The sequence below is a fragment of the Rosa rugosa genome, chromosome 1, assembly GCF_958449725.1.
Source record: "Rosa rugosa chromosome 1, drRosRugo1.1, whole genome shotgun sequence".
In the NCBI taxonomy this organism is placed as follows: domain Eukaryota; kingdom Viridiplantae; phylum Streptophyta; class Magnoliopsida; order Rosales; family Rosaceae; genus Rosa; species Rosa rugosa.
In genome coordinates this window covers 58,517,689-58,531,656 of record NC_084820.1, presented here as the reverse complement: position 1 = coordinate 58,531,656, position 13,968 = coordinate 58,517,689, and the positions used below count along the sequence as shown (strand labels likewise).

The 13,968-nt window shown below is 37.9% G+C and overlaps 1 protein-coding gene and 1 long non-coding RNA gene across 5 annotated transcripts; both read right to left on the bottom strand.

Moving 5' to 3' along the window:
• Positions 1 to 2,099: 2,099 nt before the first annotated feature.
• LOC133725705 (uncharacterized) lies at positions 2,100 to 11,419 on the bottom strand. 4 transcript variants are annotated; one of them, XM_062153066.1, is made up of 13 exons: positions 10,626 to 11,419; positions 8,645 to 10,547; positions 8,135 to 8,339; positions 7,824 to 7,976; positions 7,606 to 7,734; positions 7,411 to 7,487; positions 7,215 to 7,323; positions 6,986 to 7,034; positions 6,328 to 6,379; positions 6,107 to 6,187; positions 3,402 to 3,489; positions 3,137 to 3,238; positions 2,100 to 2,970 (listed from the first exon to the last, which is right to left on the bottom strand). In XM_062153066.1, exons 1-13 carry the CDS (start codon positions 10,702 to 10,704, stop codon positions 2,788 to 2,790), a joined length of 3,210 nt encoding a protein of 1,069 aa, XP_062009050.1. In that variant the 5' UTR covers positions 10,705 to 11,419; the 3' UTR covers positions 2,100 to 2,787. The 4 variants fall into 4 exon arrangements, with proteins under 4 accessions (XP_062009050.1, XP_062009049.1, XP_062009051.1 ...); XM_062153065.1 differs by having other exon boundaries at positions 2,101 to 2,970; positions 8,645 to 11,419; XM_062153067.1 differs by lacking the exon at positions 2,100 to 2,970 and having other exon boundaries at positions 3,311 to 3,489; positions 8,645 to 11,419.
• A 797-nt stretch (positions 11,420 to 12,216) lies between these two features.
• Positions 12,217 to 13,410, bottom strand: LOC133742980 (uncharacterized). The gene is made up of 2 exons (XR_009862850.1): positions 13,062 to 13,410; positions 12,217 to 12,953 (listed from the first exon to the last, which is right to left on the bottom strand). It is a non-coding gene; the product is annotated as an uncharacterized LOC133742980 (long non-coding RNA).
• Positions 13,411 to 13,968: the final 558 nt, after the last annotated feature.

The window sequence follows — 13,968 nt, the reverse complement described above, 5'->3', positions numbered from 1 at the left end:
GAAATATATATTTAGTAAAGATTTATAGGGTGATTAAATCATTGAAATGACTAAATTTTTTTATTTTAAAGATAATAATTTGTTTGCAAATTATATGAGTGAGGTTATTTGAGGAAGTTTAGTGAGATTTAGTGAGTAAATTTAGTATTTGAAAATTTGATAAGAGGTGTAAAAAGCATAGATGTCAAGTGAGTAAATTTGGAGGTTCCAATAGAAAAACTCATTAAAAAAATAAATAAAAAAGGAAGAAAGAAAATTTAAAATAATAATCCAAATTTGATGTCTAACCATCACACAAATCCCTTTTGACTTTATTGTAATATATTTTACTTAAATGCTCATATTCTGTTCCAATTGAAAAGGAAGATAATAAAAAGAATTAAAGATTTGAGATTAGAAAAATTATATTTTTTATTTATATTCTAAATTTTAGCAAATTACCACTACTTACACTTTTTTTCCATAAATTACCATCAGCAGGCATGTTTTTTTAAATTCCCATGAGCTAGTGTGTAGGGCCCATGCACAAGGTATTATACCTTGCTGTCAGATTCCTTTCCTTTTTAAATTATTTCTATTGGTAAGTAAATTACGAATCTGTCATTGTGGGTTTGATAATGTGAATTAACACTGCTGAATGTCAGTAGCATTATGAAAAAAATAATATTTCTATATTCCGTCTTTGTTTTTCTTAGAAACAACACATTTATTTAATAATTCCAAAAACTATTTATACATATTACAATATGAAACTTGAACACTATATTATTTATCTCTGGCTTTGCTGCTTTCACATACAAGTTGCTTTGAATTTCATCTCTTCTCATGGTGAAGAAGTTTCTCCAGCAGGATTTCTTAGAGTACTGACCCTCAGTAGTGTACTGATCCCCAATAGTGTACTGATCCCTAGTAGTATACAAGCCTGGCCTTCTCACGTTTGCTCACTTCAACATTGCTTTCATTAGCTCCATCCTGCAAGTCAACCGACAACACAGAGGATAAGGGATGACAAAGTGTGCCCCAAATGCTTTGGCGATTACAACAAGAAACCTCAAACAATTAAACAGCGCAAATAAATTTAACAATACCAAATGTTAAGATGAATTCCTTGTATAAACAAACCCAAAAATACAGCCCTGGCCTTTTCTATAGGAAAAAAATATTATTGAGAAAAATAATGCAGCAAGAAAGCTGGGCCTAAAAAAAGGAGCAAAAAACAAGAGACAAAAACAACAATTACACTAAGAGACTAGACAGCTGCATTTCTCGAATTAAAAGCAATAAAAAAGATAGCAAAAGTCCATAACAAGCTTTTCTTCTCCTGTGCTTAGTTCTAGCTTCCGAAAAAGGAACATGCAGAAAAAATTAGTCAAAGAACCCCCAAGTCTTGGCATTGTTCTATCTCCCTCGCTATCACAACATGAAACCTAATCAATCCTTAAGCCATGACTCCCCAACGCAACAAACTCCACAAATTACAAAAGAAAACAATTCTAGGGCACACAAATGCCAACACCTAAAGCTCAGATCCAACCAAAACAAACCAGATTCTCTCCTAATCGAAAATATATCTCTTCTTCAAAGTCGTTGTTGTTCTCGGTCGGCACGGCCTCGTCATCGGATCGGCGGGAGTTGTCCTCAACGGTGTCTTTGTCGACGGAGCAAGCGACGACCTCAAGCTCTTCCTCGTCCTTTTCGTTGTTGATCGGCTCCGCCGGATCCTAGATCTGTTGCTTCGCCGCCAGATCCTCGATTCGTTGCTTCGCCGCTGGAGCCTCAATTCGTTGCTTCATCGTCGGAACCTCCCTTTGTTGCTTCGCCGCTGAAATGGAGGTTTTGATTTTGGGGAGAAATTGAGGTTTTGATTTTGGGGAGAAATGGATTTGAGAGAGAGAGAGAGAGAGCTGATGTATCGTGATATGGTGAGTGGCAATATTTGTAATTCCATGAAATTTAACTATCCTTTATGTCTTTAGTGCAAATGGACAATTACTGTAGCTAGCTGTAAATGACCGCAAGGAAACCGTGTCTTTGGCCCCTGCGCATGGGAAAGAAATGTAGCAAATTGTAGTTGGTGGTAATTACCTCTATAAATTTTCATGAGTCGAGTTTTAATACATGTTGAGTTTTAACAAACTCGAACTACTCACGAGCTAGACGAGCCGAATATATTATTGTTCAAGCTCGGCTAGTTATTTTGTCGAGCTTATTATTGAGCTCAAGCTCGGCTCATTTATCTTATGAACACGAGCCAAACGAGCTAAAATCGAGCCGAATACGAGTCGAACACGAGCTGTATCGAACCTATTTACAGCCCTATCAGTCTGTCAGGTGAGAGCCTCTTAGAAAAACTAGTACAGTGATTGATTATTCCCTAGTTCTTCTTGTATCATATTCACCGATCAATCAAATTGTCTTTAAATAAATAAAAAATTAGGGAAAAAAAAAAAAAGGTATTGTGATTTTCTCCGCACTAATCTGATACTATGCTCATGTTTTCCATATAAGCCTTCCATACCCTTGTCTTTGCCGCGTGCTTAGTTTAGTGTCTCGACATGGCCATCAAGTTCTTGAGAGTACGTACTCTTCAGAATTGTCAGCATGATAAGGGATTTCCGAAGGGCTTGCTTGTCACCAAACTTTTCATGTTATTCAAAATTCAAAAGTACTCTTCATGAATTGATGTCATCAGTCTCGTGGCTTTGAGAGTGCTCTTTAGTCTTTAGCCTCATTATCATCAATAGTGAAGATATCGGAAGTACTTTCTGCACCAAGCTTCTTATATGGCTATGAGTCATGGATACTATTTGCTGAGTAATTTTGTTCAACAAGAATGTTGACTTGACGGTGGTGAGAGATTTCAATCGCATCTAACCCATCAAGTCGGGATTTTTTCAACGGTACTCCATCGATCATCATGTTTATAACCTCAGCTGAGTCCCCAATAAACTTGAAGCGAATTTCTCGTACCTAGCTAACACAAATATTAGTAGTTACATTGACTACTACCATATATGCAATGAAGGCATGCAACAAAGAACTCTTAACTAAGAAGTACACACTAAATACACAACAAAATGATGTTGATAAGAAACAGCATTGTATACAAACAAAAATTTAAGATATTGTGTATGACCTGATCAAGGCGAATCCACCTTTTCTTCGGACAAAGCAAATCATCTCTGGAACCAATAATTTCAAGACGGCCATCATCTATCAAAGATGGGGTCAAGTCTATCTGTAATTCAATATCATCAACAAGGTTAATGTAATTAATGAGTGAGAGTAGTAACATATTGTGAAAATGTACCTGATTGCAATTGCCAATCACCGAAACAACTTTGCATGCACGTACAGAACTAAAATCCACATCCAAAAAAAAAAAAAAAAAAAATACTTACACTTTGATCTTTCTTCACATTTGCTTTTGACCAAGGATTTAGTCCGCCAACAAAGCTAGGCAAGTTAAGACAAACAATTGACCTGATGCTGTACATCAAAGAAATAACTTCAGAATTTGGTGCTGGCAGAGGAGTAAGGCAAGGGGATCCCCTTTCCCCTTATATCTTTGTTTTATGTATGGAAAAATTGTCCCATTTGATTCATTCTGCCGTTGAAGTTGGACAATGGAAGCCTATTAAGTCTTCACAATCTGGACCTTTGATCTCCCATTTATTCTTTGCTGATGATCTTATATTGTTTGCTGAAGCTTCTACTAAACAGGCCAAAGTTCTCAAGCAATGCATGGATATCTTTTGTGCTCTCTCAGGTCAAACTGTCAACTTTGAAAAGTCTAAGCTCTATTGCTCTCCTAACACCAGGAAAAGGCTAGCTAAGGAGATCAGTGCTATATGTGGCTCCCCTTTGACAAGGGATCTTGGTAAATACTTAGGTATGCCTTTAATTCACTCTAGGGTTACTAAAAATACATATGCTGATCTTCTTGATAAGGTCCAAAATAAGCTCGCTGGCTGGAAATGTAAAACCTTGAGCATGGCAGGTAGGTTGACTATGATTCAAGCTGTTACATCATCCATCCCCACTTATTCGATGCAAACTGCGAACTACCTATCTCTATTTGTGAGAATCTTGACAAGATGAATAGAAATTTCCTTTGGGGTGATTGTGATGACAAAAGGAGTGTCCATCTTGTAAATTGGGATACCATTTGTAAACCTAAAATGGCTGGTGGTTTGGGAATTAAAAAATCTGTGGAAATGAACCAGGCTATGCTTGCTAAGATTGGTTGGCGGATTATTCAAAATGATAATGGTTTATGGTGCAAAATCTTCTCTGAAAAATATTTGAAGAGGGGGAAATTCCTTGATAATGATTATGCAATGCCATCTAGGTATTCTAGCACCTGGTCTAGTGTTTGCTTTGGTGCTGCCTTATTAAAAAAAGGTCTTACTTGGAGAATTGGAAATGGGAATTCTGTTTCTTTTTGGACTGAGAACTGGACTGAGTTCGGTGTTCTTAAAGATCTTGCACTGGACTCTACAATGGTCGATGATAGCATGCTTGTCCAAGATTTTTGGAGTAACAATGAATGGGATGCAACTCTTCTATATGCTTGTCTGCCAGCTGAGGTTGTGGATAAAATTTTATGCATTCCCATTGATGTTACTGGACAACAATGTGATAAGCTGATTTGGCGACACACTTCTAGTGGCAAGTTCACTGTTAAAAGTGCTTATAATAGCCTTGCCTCAGTTTACACCAACTCCCAGAAGATGTGGAAGTACATATGGGCTCTTAATATCCCCCCCAAAGTTAAAGACTTTTACTTGGTTATTTGTCCAAAGTCGCCTTCTTACTAATGTCAACAGAGCTAGAAGAAGACTCACTCATGATCCTCATTGCAAGCATTGCCCCGGAATACAAGAAACTATGACCCATCTCTTTAGAGATTGTCCTAAAGCTGCTGCAACCTGGAATGTTATCGATGTTCCTATATCTATGCGCAGAACCTTTACTCTGGACTGGGAAGCCTGGATTGCTGCAAATATCCTTCAGAAAGGAAGTAAGTTTATGCATACTGATTGGTCTCATGCCTTCATCTTTACTTGTTGGTTTATATGGAAGTGGCGCAATAAGAACATTTTTGATAATAATTTCCATGGTCCTTATAATGCCAGAGAATCTATTTTGCAATATTTTCTTGAATGGCACAAGAACTCTACTGCCATTACCAGTCCTCCTAATTCTAGGATTGAGTTGTTGAGTTGGATTAAACCTACTGCTGGGTATTGTAAATTGAATGTGGATGGGTCAAGGTCTAGGGAGGGTGTTCTTGGCTCTGGTGGAGTAATTAGAGATAGCAATGGTCAATGGTGTTATGGTTTTATGCTCAATATTGGTCATGGCGAGGTTTTACAGGCAGAAGCGTGGGGTCTTATTACTGGTCTTCGTATTGCTATCGAGCTTCATATAGATAATCTTGTGGTTGAATCGGATTCAGCTATCCTTATCAACCTTCTTAAGAGTTCTGACACAGGGTTACATCCTCTTGGTACTTTACTCGCTAATTGCAGGAATCTTATGGAATCTTTCTCCAGCTGTTTATTCACACACATCCACCGTGAGAGAAATATGGTTGCAGATGGGTTGGCAAAGAAAAGCATTGATCAGGATCGGGGGTTATGGAGGCTGCCTCTAATGCCTAACTTCATTGTCCAAGACGTCTTTGATGATACTAATGGCCTTGTAAGGCCTAGAGCTGTTGCCACAGCTATTTCTTAGCTCTTTCTGTTTTTTGCTTTCTTTTCTGGGTCTCTGACCCCCATTGTACCAAAAAAAAAAAAAAAAAGAAATAACTTCAGAATGATCGATGAAACTAAGTCTTGCAGACTATGAGTTTGGCTGTGACTAGCAAGCATTACCAACATAATATATATGAACCGCTACATGAGTTTTACATGAAATCCCAAAACTCAAACTCAATCAATGGCTAAAAATACGGTGGTGAGCAATTCTATTCTGACTTCTCAACTATTTTTTTCATTTAGTGATTAAAATTTAAGGATAAAATGATCATATTTTAGTTCAGTAATTGTTAAAAGTAAACAAAATCAACCAACAAGGTGATGTAAATTTGATAATTTACCTACTAGGTATGCTAAGCGTTTTCCACTGATCACCGTGATGTTTCAAAACCTCTACTTTTGCAAGTAACCTGTTTAAGGTCCTGTAATATTTGCGCGCACGCGCACACACACATATTGTTAATAACTTAATACATAAAACAGAAAGGACAATTGACAGCACAGAGAACATGTCAAGCATGAAACTCTATAAATATCATCTATATCGGCTTATAATATCTACCTTGAAATGTGGCGAAAGCGCAAAGCTCCATACAATCTTGGATCGTCAACACCTAAAGAAAAATAAAAGGACTGGTTATTAATCACAATATTATTTAACAAATATATATATATACTTCCACTAATTTCTAACTTCCAATGTGTGTGTGTGTCAGTGTGTGTATGTTGAAAATCCTTTAGTTCTGCCCAAGCAAGCACATCCATACACACTAGAAGCTGTTTCACATATATATACTTTCAATAATTTCTAACTTCCCATGAAATATATAAAGCTTTGAAATCCTTTAGTTCTGCCAAAGCAAACGCATACGCATCCATACACACTAGAAGCTGTTTCCAGCATATCGAGAAATCTCCTAATTTTAGTATAGCTTTGATCTCTTTTTTAATACGAAACTGAACCATCCTTTGTCTACACCTTTGATGTAGTTACACAAATTCATATCCGTGCACAGTGCACCACAACAGAGGTTTTGGTAACAGCAAAGCTCCCACAAAAGTCTAAGAACAAATAGTTAAGCTGATCAAAAAACATTATTGTAAAAGCAACAGTAACTAACCCTAGTAAAATTCATTCACCAACCGTGTTTTGATTTGCTGTTTTCAACACTATTTTTAATTCAAGAGAAAAGTGAGATTAGAAAGGGAGAAATCCTTACCAAAGCTGAAGTAGTTCCAAAATTCTCCACGGATTAATGGCTGGTTATCCTGAGAAACAAGATATGCAAATGAAAAACACATACCTCATTCACGAAAAAAATAATCAGTACAAAAAAAAGAAAAAAAAATCAATAATCAGTAAAGCAGCTAAAGGAAATTTCGAAGTAGTGCTTGTAAAAGAAAGAATTGAAAATCAAAAACAATGAACCGAGCACTTTTTTTTTTTACCACATTTTCCATATTTGGTTTGTGAACTGGATGACATAACTGCAAACAATATGGTATTTCTTGATAATCTGTAGGAATGGCGGCTTCCATCTTGATGAGGATATGCCAGCTGAAAATCCAATATATGAATATAATAACAGTTAAATTTCTTCAATGCCACATGGTCCATAGGAAAAGAGTAAAGTTTCTAGAGTACCTATCTGTTTTGATATGTTTTGTATGATTTAGAACTGTCTCCAATATCTTGTTCACTGGTTTCATTGCATCAAATTCCTGGAAATTAGAAAACAGAATGTTGTGTTTGGAAATTACACCAAATAAGCTTGCAAGTTTAAAGTAACATTTTTTATAATTAAGTTGATTATACAAAGACTAATAAGAAATCTCCTACCCATCCAAACGAAAATGGAATGTTACTTTTGATTCCGAGTGCAATGGGAACAATGGAGGGTGAGTCTGGCAATTTTAGATCGCATAAAACTCCTAAAAACCAGTTAACAAAAACATCTCCACCAACAATCTGAGAAGCAATACATGTTTGAAAATTAACCATTGCATCCAAAGAAAAAATTAAATAAATAAAAAGGCAAGTTAGGAATTGTGACTCACTATAAATGTCATCTTCTTTTGAATTTCATCAGCAAAATCATGTCCTTCACCCTTAAGCTTTGCTAGAGAACCATAAAACTCCTCTAACGCCCTTTCTGGTTTCATTGGCGAACATCTTCGCGTAATGAAACTCTCATGTAACACAGAAAGAACCTAGAAAATTAATTATAGTATAAGCAAACTTCACAAAACGACTTGCAAGGTTACAGGTCAAAGATTAAATCCTCTATAATTTATTAATTGGACTAATAATCAGAGAGTTGAAATGGCTTTTGAAGGAGTGACAGTTATTAAGAAAGAAAGAAAAATACCTGCACACGATTAAGCTGGTAGCGAAAGTCTTCAGCTAGAGCTCCTATAAGGTCGCTTTGGAAATCAATAAACACAAAAACTGGGCATTTTGGCATGTCCATTTTATCATGAGCCCAGTCGAAATTTCTTTCATTGATCGGAACATACTCCCATGAACAATCAATAAGAAATTCACGAGGTATCAACATCTTCTTCAGGGCAGACCTACAAAATTTGGAATGTAAGCCATTTTAATTCCTATTGGTTCTGATTGCATGCAGATATTAATTCTGGGGTTCAAAAATGAATGCAATTTATAATCAATAACATAAATTGAAAAGAGTTCAAAAATTTGTAATAGTCCAATACAGGACATCATGCTCCTACACAGGACATAAAACTAGATCATGAAACAGTTGAGTTGTGGGATGGAACTCATCAAAGTCAGTGATCCATATAAGCAAGGTTAAAATTATAGATCCATCAGACAAAAAGAAAAAAGTAAAAACTGATAAACAAGACTACCGTACCTACTATAATCATTCTGACTGATCTGGTTTTCAAAGATTAAGTATGCGAGAGTTTTGACCATTAATGGCAGACCACAAACTTGATCCAGGATTTCATTATGGACCTTTCTCACAGTTTCTGTATTTGACACGCCAAAACGTTTTTCTTTACCACACCGTAATCTTTCATGGAAGATAAAGCTGTCGAAGTATAACAAGCACTGTCCTCTGTCCCAAGGCGTAACAAGAAACAAGTTATTTTGGCCCAAGCCAACCATATGTTGAGCCACTTCAGTTATCCTACTAGTGACAATGACCGTACCACCACAGTCCTTGGGCAATCCTTGAGATAACTGATCCCCAATTTTCTCACCTTCGGGTAACTTATAAGATAAATCTGAACAGAACTCCATAATGTCCCACACATCATCCAACACAATCAAATACCGTTTACCCGATAAAATATGATTTAGCCTTTCCAAGAGCTCGGCAATGCCAAGGTCTTGCCTAGCTATGGAAATCCCCAACATTTCGAGGATACATGCCACAATGCTAATGCTGATCACCTCATGACTGGCAGTGACATTTGGTCCTTGTTTTCTACCTTTGATTATATCCGACAAGCATAACCAAACTATGGGATCATATTCAGACCACACGGTTTTCAAGACATTGTGCACAAAAGTGGACTTACCGACGCCAGCCATGCCAACTATCCCAATTGCTGTAAATCCAGTTCCAGTTGGATCACCAACAAGCATGCGGGAGTCCTTAAATTCACTATATATCCCTACATTAAGAAGTGGCACGTTTTCACTTGAAATGTTCTTTACCTTCTCAGCAAATGGCAAACATTCTTCTGCCACACTGGTCTTCTCTTTTGGTGTAGAGATTGATGGGCTGGGTGTGTTAGATATAGGTGTTTGGCGTTTTTGCTGTTCATGCACCAGACTGGAGACTGCAGACTTCCTTTTGAGCATGGTCAGCCGCTTATGCAGAGTACTTTGGCATATCCCCACCATATCTAGAGCCACTTCTGGTATCCTACTAACCACAATGACTGCACCACCACCATCCTTAGGCAACCCATCAGATAACCGATCCCCAAATTTCTCACCATCAGGAAGCTGATAGCCAAGGTCCCTATAGAACTCCATATTATGCCACACATCATCCAACACAATTAAATACTTTTTACCTGATAAAAGGTGGTTGAGCCTTTCCAAGAGCGAATTAAGTTCAAGGCCAGAAATACCGGCAGTCTCCTCCTCCCCCAACTTTACAAGTATAAGTTTCACAATACTGATGCTAATGCTGGCCCCACTGGCACTATTAGTGTTGTCTACAACATTATGTTCTTGTATTATATCAGACAAGCATAACTGAATGATAGGAGAAAACTCAGAGAGCACAGCTGTCTCTTCCACAAGTCTTTGTACTAAAATGGACTTACCCACGCCAGCCATGCCGACAATCCCAATGGAAGTAAATCCAATTCCAGCTGCAGAGCCACCAAGCAAGCCCAAGAGCTCAACCATAGTTGTAAAGTCTTCTGAATTCATTGCATCAGAAAACACCACAGTTTCTTCTGAATTCTTCTTTAACACCACTATATCCTTCTCAGTAAATCCCAAACATTCCACAGAGTTTCTCCCTTTTCCCTCCCTCAAGATAGAAGTAGATATTGATGGGCTCTCAAGCACCAAAGTCTCAAACTTCCTTCTCAGTGTCATCAGCCTCTTCTTCATCTGTAGGATGAAAAAAACAGCGGAAGGATTCAACGGTAAAATCTTCTTTTTAAGCTCCCTGCACTCCTTTGCAAAGATTTGGCACTCTGCCAATGCATAGTTGAGCTCCGAGAGATAAGTATTTGCCCGAACATAAGTATTCACTTCCCATGATGCATTCCATGGCATCAACATTTCTAAAGAAAATGGATTTATCTGCATGTTTACTAAGATATGTTTGATTGCTACGAAGTAAGAAAAGAGACTCATAGAACCTGATAATTCAGACTCTGCGTCCACTAGAGACCTCAAGAACTTTTTCCACAGAAATTGAGCAACATCAGCTGCCGCCATCGCTTCTGCTTCCTTCAACAGAATCAACACTTCCCCCCAATTTTGTGAATCAAGCTTAGCGGTAGGAGCTAGCTAGGTGGAAACTGGGTCTCCTTTCACATGGTTTGGGGAGTAGTTCCAAACTAAACTAAAATTAATCAACTAAAACTAGACTTGCATCAAGTAGTTTAATTCAGAAAGTTTACTCATTCTAACAATCAATTATTGAAGAAAACTCCAAACTAATGAGGTCAACAAGTGAGCTGTCTTACTCTCACAGAATCATATTCCATTCCTTCAACTTTGAATTAGGGAACGTGATGGTCAACTCTATCCCCCTCCAATTCCCATTTAAAAAAAAAGAATCAGGGATCATTAATGTTACTGTTATCTTTTATTAAAGACTCAAGCTTGACCATCCAATAAACTTAATCAAGCATTATCAAAACTAGTCTGTAACTACAAACCAGAACACAACACACTCACAAACATAAACATAATCAAACACAGTACAACACTATCCAATGCAAGCCCTGATTAAAGTGAACAAGCTAAGGAAAAAAAAACAAAACAGAAGCAATGAAAAACTTATCTGAGCTCGTCATGACAAATAGCTCCATTGATTTGTAACTGGTAAAGATATAAGCTTTGGATTGGATGGGGGCAAAGTAAGTGGCGGAGGAAGAGACGGGAGGCGCCACCACCTCCCTCCAGTGTTTTTAATCTTCAGTTCACTTTTTAACTGTTTTAAAATGTTCTTTATGGGCCTGGACCGGGTTTGTAGGCTGGGAGGTTCCAGTTTTTATCACTTGGTCTATTATTGATAGAACTTGTCTTTCCGGTGATTAATTATTCTAAGGTGCCGGAGTAACATCTTGCATTGTCATGCAGCGATTCAAGCAAATAGAATTGAGTTACTTTTGTAGGTTCAGTTGCAAGGGGTGAAAACAACATTATAAAGGATTAATTAACAAGAAGTTGTTACGGAAACCAATGATATGTAAAGAACTAATCCAACAAGAAGTTGTTTACACACCTCCACCATCAATCATACATCCATAATCATACCTAGTTCTCTCAGTCGCCCTTCGACAAACACCGAGACCACAAGTCCACAAGACCACAACCATTCCTCCCCTTCTTCTAACGAAGCCACAACCCACCTCTCCTCTTTTCTCATCTCTCTCTCTTCCCATTTTTATTTTCTTCACCAATTTTCCATCTTTTCAAAGAATTTCAAGGAAGACTCAGAAGGGGCTCTCAGTACTCCACATCATGTGAGTAGTTTAATTTTGGAGTGTTAGGGTTGTGAAGCCCTAATTCATCTTGTATAAATGTTGATGCTTTAATTAAAATAAATATAATTTCCTTTGTGTATGCTTTAAATCTAAACCAATAAAAGCATGTTTCTAGGTTTTATCTCCTTTTGAAATTATATTGTGGGCAATTGTGATAAATAGATTTTTTTTTTTTTAATAAAGAGTTCATACAAAAAAGTATGACCCTGGTTCATAGATTAAAATAGTACAAAAAATGGACTACTCTGTTTGGACAATGATAGCGCAGAGTAGTCTATGTTAACAAAAACACTTCACCTCGTAGGCACTATATTCTACCTAACTTCAAACGTCGAGCACGCAATTGTGGTACGTTGAAGCTAAGTACTTCTACTTATACTAGCATAGACATTATTCTAAATAGAGCCAAACTAAACAACTAGAGTCTCCTTCCCTAACGGGAAGGAACTATCAACAACTAAACAATAAATAAATAAAAAACCCAATGAACATTCTGAACCCAAGAAGATCAAGCCCAAAAATTAACAGCAGCACTCCAAGCCCAATTAACAGCCCAAGAAGCCCATCTAGGGAAAACCCTAGTTGCACCTCAGGTAGCCACCAAAACAACTATGCCTCCATCTGAGATACCATTTCCAGCCGGCCATCAATCCAACCAGCCCTGACCTACTTGCCGGCCACCACACCGCCACTATCGTCCCCGAGAAATAGAAGGTCCAAAAACGGCCTTCCCCACAGATTCCCAATGTTAGGTCATCCACCACCGCAGCAACCGCCGCACCACTAGCCTCTATCATAGCCGCCTTGCCTTTGTGGCCTCTGTCAGCACATCGCCCACCAGACGACATTGCATCTCTATCAAAGCTAGAAAGAATCCCATTAACACCAGCCAATCGAGACTGAGCCAAAACCCCAGGAGGTCATATCGACATGATCGTCCCACCATCATAAGCCCAAGTGGGCAGGCACTCACTAGGAGGAACATGAAGCTGTTGTAAGGATAGAATGCAGGATTGGATCGAAGAGATCCAATCGAAAACTGAACCAATGTTAGGCATAACAGCCAAATCAAGCACATACAGTGAGAGACAACACCAGGACGAGCCTGGCAATCCGACCGGAGGCAGAGAATAGCGCCGCCATCATGCCCAGCGCCTTTAATCGACGCCGCTAGGGTTCCAAGAGGGAGAGGCATCAAAGCTCTAGTCATCATATCTTAATCAGTTATTTGTGATGAATAGATTGATCAACTGACAACTTATTAATCTTGTTCCATCTAGAATTTAAGTGTGGCGATCATTAGCAGATTAATTGTAGCTAAGCTTGCTTGGGTCTCTATTAGCTTGCTCTCTAGGCTTGTAATTTTGGATACGGCCTTAACCGTCGTAATGCCCAAGTTAGAAAGCAGGGTCGATCCTGAGATTAAGAATTAAAATGTGGCATCCGATACATTTTTTTTTCTTTTGCCAAATAACAATACAAAATCATGTATTTTGAATAAAATAAAAGTAGAATTAATTACAAAACAAAAGTATATGAATTTTTGTTCATTCATAAATTTCTGAAATACAAAAAATAGTTAAACATAAATTTATATGGAAAAGGAAAAGAAAGAAAATGGTGGGTTTGGCCACTGGGTCCACTGACTGAAAAAAAAAAAAAACTAAAAAAGTTGTTGAGCAAGGTTCGAACATTGGTTAAGGAGAAGCATTAGCAGCGGTTCTGCTAAAGCAAAGTCATACTTCATCCCAATTAAAGCAAATAAAATATATCTATCATAGATGACATATATATAGAACGAAATCCTCCGAGGCCCCTGGCTGAGACGGCTTCCTTAGGATGCAACCCTCAAGGTCGGCCCTATAAGATAGTTGATTGTGACCCTAACCGGCATAATCAATATACTGAAAGGATAATTGGTTTAATAGCCTGGTGATTACGTCTCAGGGAGGGGATCAATTTGTGTTTCGTTCTAAGGTTGGGGAGG